Genomic DNA, 18,240 nt, shown 5'->3' with positions numbered 1-18,240 from the left:
TACGTTTATAAAAGTGTTTAACTATCAAATTGATACATTATTAAAAAAAAAATGTTTAGGGAATGAGTAACCTACTGAGATACATGCAACATCTCATAAGTCACATATATCAAAACTCATAGTTAAACATAGGACAAAGATCACGAGAAACTGGAGCCGGAATCCCAAACTCTAACAGGACACCTATCTTTCCAACTAGGATCCCAAACTCCAACCAGACACCAATCTTTTCAAACTTACTTCCAAGTATCGTTTTTAGGGATTCAAACCGTAATGAAAAGAAAATTTAACGACTCACAATATATTAGGTTGATATATTATTAAAATAAGCTCTTTAGATAGGATAACAAAATAATCCATCCATGAACCTACGATAGTTTTGTTTTATTTTAAAATGTGATAAAAGAGCGGTTATATTATGTAGGTTTAGTTAAGATTGTATAAATGTTCTCTGATATATTGTTGAAATGATTTTATCAAAGAATGTATAAATGTTATATATATATATATAATAAAAATATATAATTTTGATTTTTTTTTCTTTCTTTTTTTAAATTATAATTCTCTCTAGAAAATATTTGTTAATACTAAAACATAAATAACAAACTTATATAAAATAGGTAAATTTTATTTTATTTTATTTCTATCCGATATTAAAAATAAATTAATGAAAATAGAAACTCTTTTAAAATATGTCCCACTAAATCTTAAAACATTTTATTTGATTCTCTTTATATTAAATAGTTTTATAATAAAAGGGGTTATATACCATATTATTGTTATTTCCGTATTTCCATTGAAAATTTTTAAAATAACCAAAAAAAAAATACCTGTTTTATCTTTATAGAAGCTCAATTTACCGATTCTTTTTCAATTAACTATAGGTAACTAATAATTGATCAATTTATTGTAAAAAGTCTACTAGAAAATCACTTCATTCTTTCATTCTTTAACAATACACTTATAATGAATCGTTATAAAAACTCAATTTACCAATTCTTTCTCAATTTCTTGTAAAAAGTCTAATAGAAAATCATTTCATCGGTTAACTATACTTTTTTTACTTGGAAAAGAAGTTTTCTAATTATATATTTATTATTATTATCATTAACATTAATAAATATAATTAACTTTTATTATTAAAATATAATGATGTTTGACTTTAAAAAATTATAAAAAATAAAATGCATTTTCAGATAATATGTAATGTTCAAATTTTTGTTGAGTATTGGTTTTAAAAGGAATTTAAATGTAATGATGTTAGACTTTAAAAATTTAATAAGAAACAAAATGCATTAACTTTCGAATTTTTGTTGAATATTAGTTTTAAAGGAATTTAAGAATCTATTTCAATACCCTAAAGAGTAACACTTTTTTTTGGTGTATCTTTTTTTCTCACTCTAAAGGGGAACACTTTTGGGTATGGACTCTTTTTTAAGATATAATTTGTTTTTTTAAATATATAGGTGTGTATTTCAATTTCTCATATAATCATGTAATTCAAAAATAATTTTTTTCCAATTATTTTTTTAATAAGGTAAATGTTTTTATTTAAGAATTTTAAAGAACAATATTAAGTTTATTTTATACTTTTTGATTCACAACCATCATCAAGATGCTTTTTCGTTGTTATAAGAAATTATAGAATTTAAAAGTAGAAAATACAAATTTATCATAAAAACAAATGAAATTGTTATTATTTTAATTATAACATCTTTATAATTTTTTTTGGAAGGGACTCTGTACAATGAACATGAGCTTGCTTGGTTTTGAGATAAAGAAAGAGCAGTTTTATAAATGAATCAAAGTGATAGCCATTGATGCAGATATGCAGATTAGAACTAGCAAGTTGTTGATATAGATTAGAACCAGCAAGGAAACCAGAATAAATAATTAAACTCAAAATAACATGGAGACCATTGAATACTACATGCTTTTCAAACAAATTGCGTAGGTTCCTTAGCTTCTTTGGAAAGCCAATCTTATTCAAAAGAAGCTTACACAATTGCTATATAAACTAAGTTAAATAGCTCTTTTTCGAGGGAGAGTGGCTTTTTAGAACCTTTTATAAGAAAAGTGAAAATGAAATCTAAGACTATTGATATTTTGAACCGTTGATTATTCATTCTATAATCCTTGTATTATGATAATAACAGAAGTTGTCAAATAATACTATTGGTTATAGATGCAGAGTGAGAATATAAATCTGAGAATTTTCGCTTCACATGCTCCCAAAAGTTCATTGCGATTAAAAATTCATTGAGAAGATAGAAATAACTAATAGTAACTTCATAGAATAATGCAACTAGTAGTAATTCAAAAGCTTGATCTTCTTGTGGAATTATATAAACACCACAGGCGCATATGTTATTCTGGGCAGCGCCATCAAAAAAAGCGCAGGGATATCCAAAGACTTCATTGGGCTGCTGAATCATTCCTTGTACTACCTTGGGCCGACGATGTCGATCAAGGGATCGATCAAGGGCTTCATATAAACTAAGAATAGATTCATAGACAGTCATATATGGTTCCCTTTTAGATTCGAAAATAATACGATTTCGCCATTTCCAGATGGTCCAGATGGTAATCAATAAAATCGGCCTCCACGTGCAGCTCATGATGCTCCATTTATAGAAAGTCTCCCGGATGGAGGGAGCGTAGACATTGACGAAACCAAAGTGAGAAGATAAGCGCTGCCAGATCAATAGGGACTGTGGACATTGAAGGAAAATGTGAAAATTGTTTTCAGAATCCGATCTACAGAGGGGGCAAATTGCGGGTCCACTCCATTGGCGCTTCTGGAGATTCTCCCAGGTGAGATTCTTGTTATAATATACCAGCCAGGTGAAAATAACTATTTTAATTGGACACCCAGTTTTCCAGAAAGTCGGCGGAAAGATGTGGTCTGGAGATTCAGAATCAGATTGAATTATCTGTAAATAGATTTGCCTTGCATAAACTGCCGCAGAGCCACCAAGTCCCTTCCATATGATGTAGTCCCTGTCCATCGAACGATATAAGCCGCGAGATTGTAAGGCAAAAATGATATCGTTCCATTGGGACTCAAAAACACCAGTCAATCTCATATCTGCGGCAGATTTCCAGACAGGTATGGCACCGTCCCATTTTTTTATAACACTGGCCCAGAAGAAATGACCTCTACAATGTAAAGAATTCAGAAGTTGTGGGGGAATATGGATCGATTCACCCACACCAGCAAAAACATTGATGCCAATAATGATCGAGGCCCCTGTTTGAAATTTCCATATCAAATTTTTCCTGAAAAAAGGTTCCAGTTTTTTAAAGCCCCTCCATATGAATGAGCCATTTGCAGATCCAATGGATCGCTGCCTGATCCAATATGTAATATCGCGGCCTTCCATATACTTGGCTCTGATAGCATCACTCCAGAAGGATGTCCCCAAAACTACCTTGCACATTGATTTGCAAAGGAGCGCTCTTCGGAAAGAGTGAAGATCCAAAATGCCCCAGCCTCCCATGTTTTTTGGCCGAGTCAGCTTCGAGAGTTTGCAAAGATGAAATTTATACTTCTCCTTCTGACCACCCCAGATGAAGCTGGCTATCATTTTGTTTAAATTGTTGATGACAGATGGAGGGATATAGAACAGGAGAGCCCAGTAAACCATAGATTGAACCAATACGGCTTGGGTGAGGATGGCACGCCCTCCCATTGATAAGCTTCTGAATTCCCATGTAGAAATTTTGTGGTAAAATCGATCCAGAATCCACGCCCAGTCCGCCACTTTATAGCTCACAAGTTTCAGATAAAAACCGAGATATTTGAGGCCCTCTTTAATAGGAAGAGCTTTGATGTGAAAAAGATCAGTAATATAATCGACAGTATCACAACTAACATTGGCGACATGAAAGGAGGACTTAAAGTCATTGATAATCAAGCCATGATCCACCGAGAGCACCTGACATCCAGACCAATTCTAGCCAGAAGGCATCTAATGAAGCCCCAGCTCACACAATCGTTTGCTTTTTTAGGATCGATCTTCAAGAGGGCTGCATGAGTATTTTGGCTGTGCATTGAATGTAGGCATTCTTGCGTGAGTGCCACAGCATCAGAGATATTTCTGTCTTTAAGAAACCCATGTTGTTCTGTGGACAGATGAAGAGAAAGGGTGTTCCTGATGCGGAGAGCAATAGTCTTAGATATGATCTTATATAAAACATTGCATAGAGAGATGGGACGATAGTCTGAGAAAGATGAAGAGATCTTCTTTTTTGGAATGAGGGCTATATAAGTAGAGGAGATCTTCTGGTTGATGATGCCCTGAGTTCTCGACTCCTCAACCAACTTAAGGATGTCGTCTTTGAATAATTCAAAAAAATGAATGAAGAAATCGATGGTCCATCCATCCGGCCCGGGGCACTTGTCCTTCTGGAAAGATTTCATCGTAGCTAATAACTCTTCCTCCGAAACTGCAGCAAAGAGGGCACTGTTAAGACCTTCGTCAAACATGGTGGGATATGGGTCTAATCCCCATAATATATCCTCAAAGTCGCAGGCCTTTTCTTCGTTGTATGCCTTCTTGAAGTATTTCACAGCCTCTTTAGAGATAGCATCTTGAGTGGAGAGAGAAATCCCATGCTCGTCCTTGATCTCCCATATGGCGTTAGTCTCCCTTCTCTTGTTTGCATACCTGTGAAAGAACTTGGTGTTATGGTCACCCTCCCTGAGCCATAACGCGCGGCTTTTGAGCCTCCATGACAGCTCTTCTTCTTTTAAAAGCTTCTGTTTTTTTTCTCCAAAACCCAAATCCTATTCCTGATGTAAGACGGCAAACAAGGATTTTTAAGTAGAAGAGATAAGCGTTTTAATTCAATGCATATATTTTTTAGCTCCTTTTTATTGGAGGCTGTCTTCTGTCTTTGCCATTTTTTAACCTTCAATCGAAGGGATTGCAAGCGATCAATAAAATGCCGCGGAGGGTCCTTCCCCAGCGTGGGAGATTGCATCCAGGAATCCTTTATAAATTTAATGAACTTTTCATCAGCCAACCACGTATGATTAAACTTGAAGGGGTATCCAAATCTGCAACCAGAAATTTTCCATTGAAAGGTAATGGGCCGGTGATCGGATATGTAGGACGGGATGATGTTCATAGATGGAGGCCCGTATTTTCCAATCAGTCGCTCATGGAAAATAAATCTGTCAATCCTCTTCGCCAGGTAGGAGTTGTTCGATCGCCCGTTGTCCCAGGTAGGTCCCTGATCAACAGGCAGGACATCAATGAAGTCATTTTGAAAAATAGATTCCCTGATGAATCTTCCTATCGGATCATGCTTCCTGCCATTTCCCCAGATTTCATCATTACAAAATGTGCAGTAAAAGTCTCTGCCAATAATTAAAGAGTCAATGTCAAGGAGCTCAGATGAAAGCAAATGATTCCAGAAAGGAAGTCGGTTTTTATAAGGAGCATATATATTTAAAATGTGGAAGGGGTCTGAGGAACCCCGGAAATGAGCCAGAACAAGGATGCCTGCAAAGCACTAGAAAGCGGTAGCAGAGATCCACTTTGGGTCCCACAAGACAGCAAGTCCCCCGGACATACCTTCAGCATTAGAAGCGACCATATGCCATGCCAACATCATTCGCCTAAAATATGAGATGGTCTGGGAGCTATCATGCATGGTTTCCTGAATGAGGAGCATTTTGGATTTCGATGAGACAAAAAGATGTTTGAGGGCCAAAAACTTGTGCTTAGCGCCAAGGCCCCGAATATTCATGGACAAGATGTCAATCATTTGGGGCCTTCGAGAGGCCGACAAGCTCTAAGAGGCCTATTTTCAGAAAAGACATCATTAGCAACTTCAGTCACAGGAATGTCAATCAGAGTTGGATCTCGGATTGACGAGTCCCGCCTTCCTTTCCTACCTCGAAAATCCCTGCTGTCGCGATTCTCCTTCCGGCGGACGGTAATGTTCCCCGCAGATAAAGGGCTAATGTGGGGCGAGGGGGAACGTGAAGGACGGTGAACAGTAAGAGGCTGGAGATTAAGCGATGCTTTTTGGAGGAGGAGGTCGATGTCTTGGTCGAAAGAATTTTGAGGAGAGGATCGAGGAGAGGGTGGAGGAGAAACAGGGATAATAGGTGCCTTTCCTTTACGGTCACCCTGATTTGGGATAATGGGAGAGGGGGCATTAAAGGGAGGAAGAGGTCTAATCTCAAAATATCGTCCAAGTGGGGGGATGGGCGTGGATTCCGGGATAGGAAGAGGGTGGGAGGGGGGCGATTGGGGAGACGAAGAAATGTATAAAATGGGGGCAGCCGCAGGGTCGATACTGGAGGGTTTAGATGAAGCGGGAGGAGGGGGGATCTCAAGGTCCAGGTCCGGTTCGGGAGGCGGCGACATATAGGAAAAGCTCGAAACTTTACCCGGAGGGTCATTTAAGGGCAAAGAAGGGGTCTTGGAAACAGTAGATGATCTCGGACGTTCTGCCGACATATTAGAAGACCGGATGGGAGGGTCCACAGAGACAGAACGGGATAGAGGGAGGCTAGCAGATCGATCAAGGGCCCTGCCCATCAGAGGAGGAGAAACGGCATCGGAATTATCAGGAGCCCGAAAAATTTCTGGAGGGAGAGGCCAATCAAAGGCCGCAGAAACTCTATCATGAGTAGTGGAGGAAAAATTAACAGCCTTCTTCTTCTGTTTTCCACTCGGCCGACGAGGACAGTTTGAGGAGAGGTGTCCAATTTTATGACAAATGGAACACCTGAAAGGCACGCCCCAGTAGTCAAGATGCTGCTGAAAATTAGATAGTTCCCAAGAAAGATCAATAGTTTCAGGAAAACCACCCCTGAATTCTTTTTCAATTAAAATCCAGGCCACGGGTTTGTCTTTGGCACCAATACAGTGGGGGTCAACATATATGAAGCGCCCGATAGCATTCCCAATCTTTTCCATCGATTCCTTAGTCCCCAATTCCAGAGGCAAGCCAGGCAATTTAAGCCAGATGTAATTATTTTGTGGCATGCATCGGAGTGGATTGAAACCTATGAACCATCTGTGCAGAGCTAAGAAACTCCTTTCTTTCACCCAGGGTCTCGAAAAGATGATATCCAAGTCACGGATGCGGAGAAAGTGAAAACTATACCAATTGTTCATGAGACGAACAATGGTAGGGGTGTAACCCAGAAGTGGAGTCCATCTTTCCGCAATCCATCAATGAATTTGCAAATCCTCCATAGATGGGAAGAACCATCTCCCAACCAGCACCCGGTTCTGCAAACTAACAATTCTGTCTTTTAAAAGAGGACCATCCAAGATTAAGGCCGATGGAGGAGGGGAGGTCTTAACAGGCCGATGACGGTGGTGAGGCCGCTTAATAGGTAAGTCTTCTTCACCCAAAGGCAAATGTGAAATAGATGGGAGAATGATGTCAGCCTCCAGTGAATCCTTCTAGTCGGACCGAGGAGCTGATCTGGCACGTGATATTTCGGCCTCCATAGCAGCACGAACCATGGCTGACTCAGCAAAATGGTCAGAGGGGAGCTCCATGAAGGGATAGGAACAGACTCCAAAAAAGTCAATGAGAGGATCTGTTATAGACATTTTTTTGCCTTACAGCATTGAGCATGAAATGTCCATAATCTAAGGGATCCAAAGTCCCTAAACATGTTGTTCCTACCCCTAGAGGAACAAGGCTAACAAACCCCAACAATTCACAAAATTTCTCCACCAGAAACTGCTCAAAAACAAGTCAATTCAGGATCAATTCAGAGGCTCCACTAGCTGTCTGCGCTGAAATGCAGAGATTGCACTGGCTAGGTACACTGCAACGCAGGTAGAAGCACTACCAGGGTGCGCTGAGCGGGAAGTGACAAATGGCAAGTTCATTCAACGAGGTGGAAAGACCCTGGAAGCTTCCAGAATATTTCCCAATGACACTTGCCTCAGGGAATTCGACTAGTGATGAGTAAGAGGCTCTTAGTCTCCAAGTGGAAGCAAGAACTGACAGAGGGAGAGGACACTAGTCAGATCTCAAGCTGAATCATCCTCTCTCCAAACATCTATATATGGATCTCTCCTCCATGAGATCTAGAGGCTGGAATTTTGTTATTGCAAAGAATTGTTGTTGGTTTGAGACTGGAATCATTGGGTGCTTAATGCTTTGAAGGAAGGTGAAGATAGGAATTTCATTTGCTGGGAAGGAGATGCTGGATTGGAGCCCTCTGGGTTGTATCTCTTCCTCAACCTTGTTATTCATCAATAAAGCTATCTTGGTTTCTCCTATATGCTAATGTGTCTTTGATGTATGATTGCATTAGTATGTTTAGTTTATCTCTAATCCTGAACTAGTTATGAATATGAATCTATGTCTTTGTGTAGTGTTCTCTTCTTGTGATCTTGCAGAAACCTGTTGAAGCTGGGCGAGCGAGAAGGCGAGTAGCTGGGAACTCTCAAAGAGAAGAGAAACCGAATCGAGGGACAAACGGAAGACACCGGTTAGTCCATCCATCTCTCTTCATTCTTAATTCATAAAGGAAGAATACTAGAATAGTTGTTTCTGTTTGTTGCTAAGGCACTGTCACACCTTAGGTGGATAGGATCGTCCTGCATAGGCATTTTTCCCCACAACAAATTGGCGACTCCACTGGGGACCTGTTTAGTCATTTTATTTGTGTCTCTATCATTGTTTGTTTCATAGACTCAACATCAACAATCAAACTGCATCTGCTATTCTCAGATGCAAAGTAGACAGCTGCTGCTTTGATCCAATCACTGGATTTGTCTATGATCTGAACAATGGACTCACAAATGATTTGATGATCCTTTGTGATAGATCTTAGCTCTCCCTCAAAGCTTCCCTTTGATTGCACCTTGCTTGTTGCTTTGATTTGGCCTGAAACCGTAGATTAATCAGCAATCTGTGACTCAGAACCCAGTGAGAAACTCTCGTTTCTCCTTCAGCGCAGACCCTGTGAAGAGGTTCTGCATTTCAACGCAGGTCCCGTGAAGGCTACCTGTGCTGAATGTCAAAACCTCTGTGTTGAGGGTGCGTTGATCCAGTTAGGCCTTGTGCAGCTGGGGTTCTCTGCTCTGTTTTGCCTTGTTTTGATCTCTGATTTTTGCAGCCTGTAACCATCATAGGTACCTATCTGATAACTCCTTTTCTCTGCTTAAATTCCGCCTCCTTTTGTACAAAAAGACTGTGAGTGTTTTTATGTGTTTGTGGCCTCATTTACAGTTTTCCTTTGCAAGAGTGAAATAGTCATCCTGTAGCCCTTGATTCAGATCTGTTGATTGTGATCGTAGGAGAGAATTCATTGGCTGTTTACAGTTGATTATACATTTACTTTTGCTTTTGGTTTGAGTTTGTCTCTTTTGAGTGTCGAAAAAAGTATTCATTTCGAAAATCGTTAAGTGTTGTAATCTCTTCTACCCTTTCTGATTTCGAAAAAGTAAACTTGTTTGTATTTGTCATTTAAAAGCAAATTCAAAGTTGTACAAAAAGCTTTCTTTTTAGGCATCAATATTAAGAGAGCAGAAAACAAACACCTGCATTGTGCATTTGCATCTCGATAGTTTGCATGCTTGATTTAGGAAAAGTGCATTAGGGTGTGCTGATTGCTCTTTGAGAAAAGATGGTGTCTTTCTTTTCCCTTTGTAGCTAGGATTTTCATTGTTGAAAAAGAGATAAAACTTGCTTATCATCTTTAGACTGCATTTAGGAATTGTATCATACATCTCGTGGTGAACCTCAAAAGGCAAACTTCTAAAAAGATCAACCTAAAATAAATTGAATGAACTTAACGACGCTTTGTAACTTAACGCACAACATAGAGGTCTAGGCTAGAGACGTGTTCCGGCGTCGTAAAACCTGGTGACTGTCGATCTCGCTGATGGTGGGTGATTCCTCCTGAGGGACGATAGCGCCAGTACGGATTGTGCTCCCACGTACCGTCGAGTATATATTGGGAGACCCCTATAGGCATAAAACCTTTATCCTTAGGAAGCCGTGTCAGCCGCCCTACTGATCGCAATGCACTGAACACAACATTCAGGAAGATCGACCGCCCGTACCTTAAAAAGTATTCTACGGTTTTGCGAAAAGTTTGGCACACCCTCTACCTAGAACTCCAGAGCAGTTCCTTTTGGCCTTTTTCAGACTCTATAACGGAAAAAGTCCATCCGAGCATTTGTCACTTTGGGCTCGTTAAAACATCGAAGGAGACTAGAGTCATCTTTGGCTTTTTCTCGACTCTTTAAAATTGAAAAAGCAAGTTGTGTCTAAAGCGTCGTTAAAATTTATTTTAAACGGAACAATCACCCCTTCTTCCTGCGTTGATCTTTAGGTTGAGAAAATGGAGCACATCAACCAAGGAATTCCCCTTGGTGGAAATCCTAGTCCCTTCTCCTCTTGGGGAGATGTTGGTGCGCCCCACATGGCCACATTGTCGCTTCCAGGACTGACAATTGGCTTGCCCGTCTGGCTCTTTTCAACCAATGTCGTTCAGAACACCACTATTCCTGAACAGTCGAATCAACAGTTAGACCAGACCAGGGTTACCCACCAGCCTTCTACTTCATCTAATTCTTCCTCTCCTCCTTCCTCTTCGCTTGACGGAACTGGTAAAACAAAAAACCAAGTTCCTAAGGAGAAGAAGGAAAAGAAGAAGAAAGAGAAGAAGAAGAAGGAGCCAAAAGCGACTGGGGGCAAACAAGTGTCGTCTGACAAAAATCCACACACAGCACTGACTAGGCCTAAATCGCCATGTGTCATATGCAAGGGAGACCACTTCCACAGAGATTGTCCTTGCATCCCTCGGATACTAAGGGACTGGTCTCCCCGTTTGCACAATTCGGTAGCGTCAACCTCTGATAGCCACGTTGACAGCACACCGTCAACTAGTGAAAGTGAAGCCACAGGACAGAGAAGGAAAGCTAGATTTCCCTGCAAACTGTGTGAAGGCGACCATGCCATCCACCGTTGTCCCTTCTTAGACGAGGCTAAAAGAGTTTTGGAAGATCGCCCGATTTTACGAGCGCAACTTCCTCCTGGATATCAAAAACTCCTGCCAAGTCCTTCACCAGTTGAGAACCCGGCTGGCCCACTCAGGTGGTTAGCCGAAGCACCTATCATTGAAGATGAACCGTCTAAATCCATACCTGACGAAAGTCAAAAGGTTGAGGCGGCAGTTGACCCGGTTTTGCCTTCAGAGGCTCTATCTTCGAATGATACCATCACAGAGGAGAATAAAGACGACACCGTCCAAATTCTCTTCATTAACACAGACTCTGACGAACAAGGGGGCAATTTGCCCATTCCTTTATCGCAGGAAGGAACTTCGTCAGAGTCATACCCGGCCGTCTATTTGGTCCCACCACCAAGCAACCTAGTTGTCTCGTTCGACTGGAACCAACTAGGCAGACCCTGTTTGCCAGCAAGCATACCATTCAGGATTATCGTTCAAATATACAGAATGGTAATGGCTGGCACCATCATTGATGAGGGGGCATCTGTGAGTATCCTTTCCTCTATTGCTTGGAAAGCGCTTGGTTCGCCAGCGCTTTTGCCTGAAATGAGAAATCTGACAGGCTTTGATAAAGGAACCAGTCGACCTTTAGGGATCCTCCCCAATGTGCCCGTAACATTGAAAGGGAAGACCGTTCAAATGAACGTGATGGTCGTTCAAGGACCCTTGGATTATAACCTACTCCTTGGACGAGACTATATATATTGCATGGGAGCTATTGTCTCCTCACTCTTTAGAGTAATGTGTTTTCCGCACGAAGGAAGAGTGGTCAAGCTCGTGGACCAGCTTTCATTTCCCGGATCACGCATCGCAAATAGTCATATACCGTCCCTAAATGGTCTCTTCACACAAGAAATGTCTCAACCCATGGTCCGTCCTCCCGATGAGCGCGAGTAATCCGGAAGGATATGACTGGAACCCAGGGGGCATGCATCCTGGTCTGCTTCGGCAGGAAAACTTTGGGTATAAAGTAGGTTTCCGCGGGAGAATATGACTAGTCCGTACCCCGTCCGTGGTTGGAAGTGGGGTTGTTCTGGAATAAGATTCTTTTGTCAAAGTTATGTGAGTTGACAGACGGAGTCTCTCACCTTTGTCTATTTCGGTAGATATCGCCGAAGAAGTGTTTTGTTTGAAAGATTAACGAGACAATCTTTGGATAACCTGAAAGAGGTAGGCCTCTCCCGGTGAAACAAATGTTTTATTGGACTAAGAAGGGGTAACCTTGAAATCGTACTTTATGCCTGGGGGCATGCAAACCTTCTGGAGTGCAAGCAAGGGGCGGCTATTTATTTTTTAAATTTTTAGGTCCTCCCTTTAAACCTGTAGGTCTAACCCTTTAAACTCGTAGGATTAGTCGTTTCCAAACTTGCATAACGAAAGGATCCGGAGCAAAGCTTTGTGAGATGAAGCTCCATAAAAAATAGAATCTTAATGAGACATTCTTATCATATGACTGGATTAATCGAGCAGTTTTAGCACACAGTTCATGCTCGTTAAAAAATAAACGCAAGATCCGAGCAGTTTTAGCGCATAGTTCATGCTCGTTAAAAAATAAACATAAGATCGAGCAAATGTTTCCACCCGCGTTTAAGCTCGTTAAAAAATGAACTATTCCGGTAAATGACCACAGTGAATGTAATATCATCAGCCATTAAAGCCTTGGTCGTGTTTGCACCATCACCTCCACATTTCCATTGGCCGATCGTTCACCTCCATATGATTGTTTACCCATTTTGAGGAACAGTGGCGAAGAGTGATTTCACTAGCCATCCTTGTGACACTGCCGTGATTGGAAAATTCCAACCCGTACCTGGAATCAGCTGCTAACCCGTTTTATCACTCGTTCCTCAAAAGATGAGTCTTCTTTAAGCTCTTTTCGTCTGACTCGTAAAATATGAAAAGATTGCTGAGTTTTGGCCTTCCAGCTCGTTAAAGCGACCGGAAGTGCTATCCCTCCTCTAGATTTTAATCTTTTTGGACCTGAGGGATTATTGCACAAAAAGATCGAGCGCTTGTTTTGTTCGGCTCGTTAAAACTATCGAAAACTCATCCCTTCTGTATTGTTTTATACTTTTTCGGGCTTAAGGGATTAGATGACGAAAAAGGACTTTCGGAGTTGACTTTACGTACCTTTTCAGACTCTCTAAAAATGAAAAGGACCGAGTTATCTTTGTCGTTAGACTCGTTAAATGCATTAAATAGCGACAAACTTGTCTTTAGACGAGAACGAGTTTCACTATCGCTAAGCTCATTAAAACATAGCGATGGGCTTGCCCGAAGGGCAAGTTATAGAACAAGCATATGTTATCCTCCTCAAGCTTGACAAAAATAAAGAGGTACTGGTCAGCAATGACTGGGGAAAAATTGGGAGAAACTCAAGAAAACTTTGATGGTAGCAAGTCGCTCTTGAACATGACACTTTTCCTCCGTACCACAGTCGGGTTGGGTTGTTTCATTCACCGGTCACATCACCATGGTCTCGCCATACCATCCATATTTGGGGTAATGCTACCGATCCATCGCATAAGTGTCGCCATATGTTCAAGAGAAGTCATTCAGAAAAGTCAACTGTGTCCCATCCACTGCCATACATTATCCTTCATCCTTTCATGACTGCCACCCTGAATCATATGTCATCAGATCGTTTTCACCTCCATCAAAATCATTTGCTCCGTCAAAATCATTTGCTCTGTTCCATGTCACTGATGTGGGATTCATTAAGGCCCTCCTTTGACAGATCGCTTCTTGTCGACATCAGCTCATTATCCAAGAAGTTGATCTAGGAACAACCCCTTCAGTACTTTGAAGCTTGCATGCCTCAATGGCAAGTTTCTCACTTCTGGCGACAGGTATACATCAATGACCTTCGACTGAAAGATTTTGCGTGGTGTTCAACGCTAAGTCCTTTATTCACACCGCGTGAATTGTACTGCAGTACCTTGAGGGTCATTATCATTATCGGTGATTCCTCTCGCGCTTGTTAACGGTTTACCTCATTGACCGGTAATCAAGCGATGTCTTTCCATGTTCGACTTCAGAACATTTCTCACATGGATCGACTTGTACTTAGAGTGAAGATCGAACGAGTTTGAAGACCCCGGATCTAGTTTCATCCATCCGGGCTGCGATACATATTCAGGAAAAATAAAGACATTGACATGTACAGCATTGCAGCAGATAATCATCCTACCCAAAGAACGATAATTTCATCAAAATTATCAGTCTACCATCAGACGATTGTCTGTTCTATGTACAGAAAAAATGAATTTATAAAGCTGAGCATGGGGATGCCCGCCTCAGCTAGATCATGAAAGCAGTATGAAAAATAATGTATTGTATTGTATTGTATTACAGGTCTCCTCCCAGCAATGAAAGAACTTCGGATCCTCCTAATAAAGCATTTCACCTGATAAACGGCCTCATACTTTAGGGGGCAACTGTTATAGACATTTTTGTGCCTTACAGCATTGAGCATGAAATGTCCATAATCTAAGGGATCCAAAGTCCCTAAACATGTTGTTCCTACCCCTAGAGGAACAAGGCTAACAAACCCCAGCAATTCACAAAAGTTCTCCACCAGAAACTGCTCAAAAACAAGTCAATTCAGGATCAATTCAGAGGCTCCACTAGCTGTCTGCGCTGAAATGCAGAGATTGCACTGGCTAGGTGCACTGCAATGCAGGTAGAAGCACTACCAGGGTGCGCTGAGCGGGAAGTGACAAAAGGCAAGTTCATTCAACGAGGTGGAAAGACCCTGGAAGCTTCCAGAATCTTTCCCAATGACACTTGCCTCAGGGAATTCGACTAGTGATGAGTAAGAGGCTCTTAGTCTCCAAGTGGAAGCAAGAACTGACAGAGCGAGAGGACACTAGTCAGATCTCAAGCTGACTCATCCTCTCTCCAAACATCTATATATGGATCTCTCCTCCATGAGATCTAGAGGCTGGAATTTTGTTATTGCAAAGAATTGTTGTTGGTTTGAGACTGGAATCATTGGGTGCTTAATGATTTGAAGGAAGGTGAAGATAGGAATTTCATTTGCTGGGAAGGAGATGCTGGATTGGAGCCCTCTGGGTTGTATCTCTTCCTGAACCTTGTTATTCATCAATAAAGCTATCTTGGTTTCTCCTATATGCTAATGTGTCTTTGATGTATGATTGCATTAGTATGTTTAGTTTATCTCTAATCCTGAACTAGTTATGAATATGAATCTATGTCTTTGTGTAGTGTTCTCTTCTTGTGATCTTGCAGAAACCTGTTGAAGCTGGGCGAGCGAGAAGGCGAGTAGCTGGGAACTCTCAAAGAGAAGAGAAACCGGATCGAGGGACAAATGGAGGACACCGGTTAGTCCATCCATCTCTCTTCATTCTTAATTCATAAAGGAAGAATACTAGAATAGCTGTTTTTGTTTGTTGCTAAGGCACTGTCACACCTTAGGTGGATAGGATCGTCCTGCATAGGCATTTTTCCCCACAACAAGATCCCAACAGGATACGCAGGTAGGAGAATGATCTTATGGCATAATGGGATGGGACAATATAGAAGAAAAAAAATCGCTTCATCAGTACGATGGAGAGATCCAGAAATCTTAAAAAATACTAAATTAAGGACCATATGTAGGAGAAGAGTGAAAGCAGGAAAGGAGATTTGAATGCCCATACACCAGGATCATCACATCTGTCAGAGAACAGGATACGAAATATCGTCCAATTAATGGAGGGAGTAAATGAGCCTGTGGTCTGTAAACCAAGGCTAAGATTGGTCGCTCGAAAAATTCAAAAGACCCGAAATCTGACGACGGAAAAACCAGAGAGACCTCGATACTTAGAAGGAAATTTCAAGGCAAACCACACAGCAGCAGCATATTTCAAAGATACACCAGCATGGTCCAATTTTGATGCGGAAATCAGAACACGGCTTGGATATGACAACAAAATCCGCAAAGTTGAAATTGGATATCCCAGACCAGCAGGTAGATACAAACCAACACATGAGAGATCTAGGATGGAAGTAAGATGATACTGAATACAGAGATAAGCATATCGAGGAAAGTAATCTGAGGCGCGAGCATATTCCGAGTGTTCAACAAAGGGTACCATGAACCGATTCGGACAATGAAGGCAGAGAAACATACCCAGAATGGAATATGTTCATGAAGCAACTTCCCAATCTAGATGACAGGTTATAAAAAGAAATACAAATGCAAGGTTGGGACAGGTATAGGTGGGGAGACTATGAGAGAGCACAGTTGTAGGAGAAACGCCACGCGGCTTCCCAACAAAGATTCCTCATGCCTTGACCAGACAGATGTCTTGAGTGCTGGGGAAAATGGTCATGGAACATCTGGGTCCGATTCTAGACAGGTAAATTCAAAGTGTAGTTCATGGATAGGTTGGGAAAACGGTGAATGCATACCTGATTGGTCGTCATACTATGGCATGGGAAGCATCCTTACATGAATCCCTTCCACAACCTATTAAATATTAAGCAGATCCTCTAGTTGCATAGGAATAAACAATTTGCCCGGCACCACGAGAAAAATCAATTCGATTTTGAGTTCCCTATTCAGTTATTGTTCGAGGAGATCGAGTACGAGTAATATATATAGCATCAGTAGCAGCTTTACCAAAATCCCTTCCAGGTCGAGTTACTGATACAGTAGCAACTTTACCAAAATCAGTAGTTGATACAATTAATCCAGCTTATGTACCAACACGGCCAGTAGCAACAGGAGAATTATAGACAATTGACCCAATTCTAATTGCTATAGCACCAACATCACTAAGAGCAGAATAAGTAGCAGCATCCCTAACATCCCTTCGCACGGCTACATATCGAAAATCAACAACATCAATAGCAGCATAAGTACCCACCACTTTAGTAGTAGTAGCATCAATGGTTTTAGCAGCACTAACCAATTCAATAGATCCAGTAGACCTAGAACTAGTAGACCCAGGCGCAGCAGATCCAGTTGAACGAGCAGCAGCATCATAAACTTAGTTCACTCTTTTTTCAATATGAAATTGAACTGCAAATAATGAATAGCAAACAGTGAATAATAAGTAAATTGTAGACTTAAACAATAGCGTCAGCCCTTGTCCTAGCTTACCTTCACTAAGTTCCATATCCAATTCCAAGGTAATTTCCAATGGCCAGTTGACTGGTTGAAAGCACGAAGGGGACAAAGTCCACATAGACATATATAGGAGCATCAGTGTAGAGAAAATATCCACTTCAACCTCCTTGTTCAATAGCTTGTTCTAGCCCCTTAGCTAGCATCCCCAGTAGTTATTGTTCTACCACAGACACCTGTCCCGGTGTTAGTAGCATCTGTGTTAACACACCTGCAATCCATCCAGACATTATAACATTATACTACCCCAACAAACCCTTTCAAAGTGATTTGTAAAATAATTTTGAACCAAACATTTAAACTACGACCTTTGGGCCATGTGGGCCCGCATGGATACACTTGCCTCACCGCTCTATTTTCCACAACATGCAATGAGTCCACTTGCCTCGCCACTCTATTTTCCATAACATGCCATGAAATACGTGGATGAAGCCATATGAAGTTGTGGCATGCTAATATGATTTTATATGGGGTAGTTATTTGTAAACAAAGTTCGAAGGGAAAATCAAAAACTGTATTCTGGAGCTTTTTGGCTTCAACGGCTGCTCCATAAACTTCTAGATCAACTACTCCTGCTACCTTGGCTTCTACCCATGCAGCTGGGAAGAGCACGACACTGGAAGTGATCAACACGGCACCATGCAGCTGGGAAGAGCACGACACTAGGAAGTGATCAACATGGCACCAGGAAGTGATCCAAGGCAGTCGACATAGAGGGGAAGCAGGATTGACAAAAGAGTAGGTGAAGCTCCACATAGTGGGAGTCTCCATGGTAGATGATTTGACTTGGTTCCCAGAATTGCAATCTCAAACCACTCATTTTAAAGACGTCTCCTCAAACCATTAGACATACGGATTTTATCACCCATTTGAAAGATGGAACCTCTGTTGAATTCCAACACGACTCCTAAATGAACACAATCAAATGATGCAAACCTTTGCTAGCAAAAGAAAGGGTTGAACTCCCTCAGCTATTCAGAGAGAGTCTACGTGACCTGTCTTTCCAAGGAATCTACATACTAATAGGTTCGATTCAAACGTCAGTGGGAGTGTCCTCTCTTAAAGCTTCAACCGACAGAGAAATACGAAGAAGCAA

At 41.1% G+C, this 18,240-nt stretch overlaps 1 protein-coding gene across 1 annotated transcript; it reads right to left on the bottom strand.

The window, feature by feature from the left end:
* Nucleotides 1-2,162: 2,162 nt before the first annotated feature.
* On the bottom strand, nt 2,163-5,619 carry LOC149181286 (uncharacterized). The gene is made up of 5 exons (XM_089414141.1): nt 5,583-5,619; nt 5,346-5,365; nt 4,915-5,238; nt 3,992-4,789; nt 2,163-3,938 (listed from the first exon to the last, which is right to left on the bottom strand). The coding sequence occupies exons 1-5, from the start codon at nt 5,617-5,619 to the stop codon at nt 2,163-2,165; spliced, it is 2,955 nt and encodes a 984-aa protein (XP_089270267.1).
* Nucleotides 5,620-18,240: the final 12,621 nt, after the last annotated feature.

This window comes from Pinus tabuliformis, chromosome 3_2 (genome assembly GCF_031772625.1).
Source record: "Pinus tabuliformis cultivar Carrire ecotype Pingquan chromosome 3_2, CPIR1, whole genome shotgun sequence".
Lineage (NCBI taxonomy): Eukaryota > Viridiplantae > Streptophyta > Pinopsida > Pinales > Pinaceae > Pinus > Pinus tabuliformis.
Note: the sequence above shows the minus strand (reverse complement) of the source record. Positions and strands in the feature narration are given on the sequence as shown.

Bases quoted from the DNA above. Each gene is read 5' to 3' on its own strand.
- LOC149181286 (XM_089414141.1), bottom strand. From the start codon at position 5,619: ATGTTGGCATGGCATATGGTCGCTTCTAATGCTGAAG. The intron at 5,366-5,582 runs GTATGTCCGGGG...AATTATTGGCAG, and splicing joins GGTCGCTTCTAATGCTGAAG to AGACTTTTACTGCACATTTT. The intron at 4,790-4,914 runs GTTAAAAAATGG...CATCAGGAATAG, and splicing joins TGCAATCCCTTCGATTGAAG to GATTTGGGTTTTGGAGAAAA.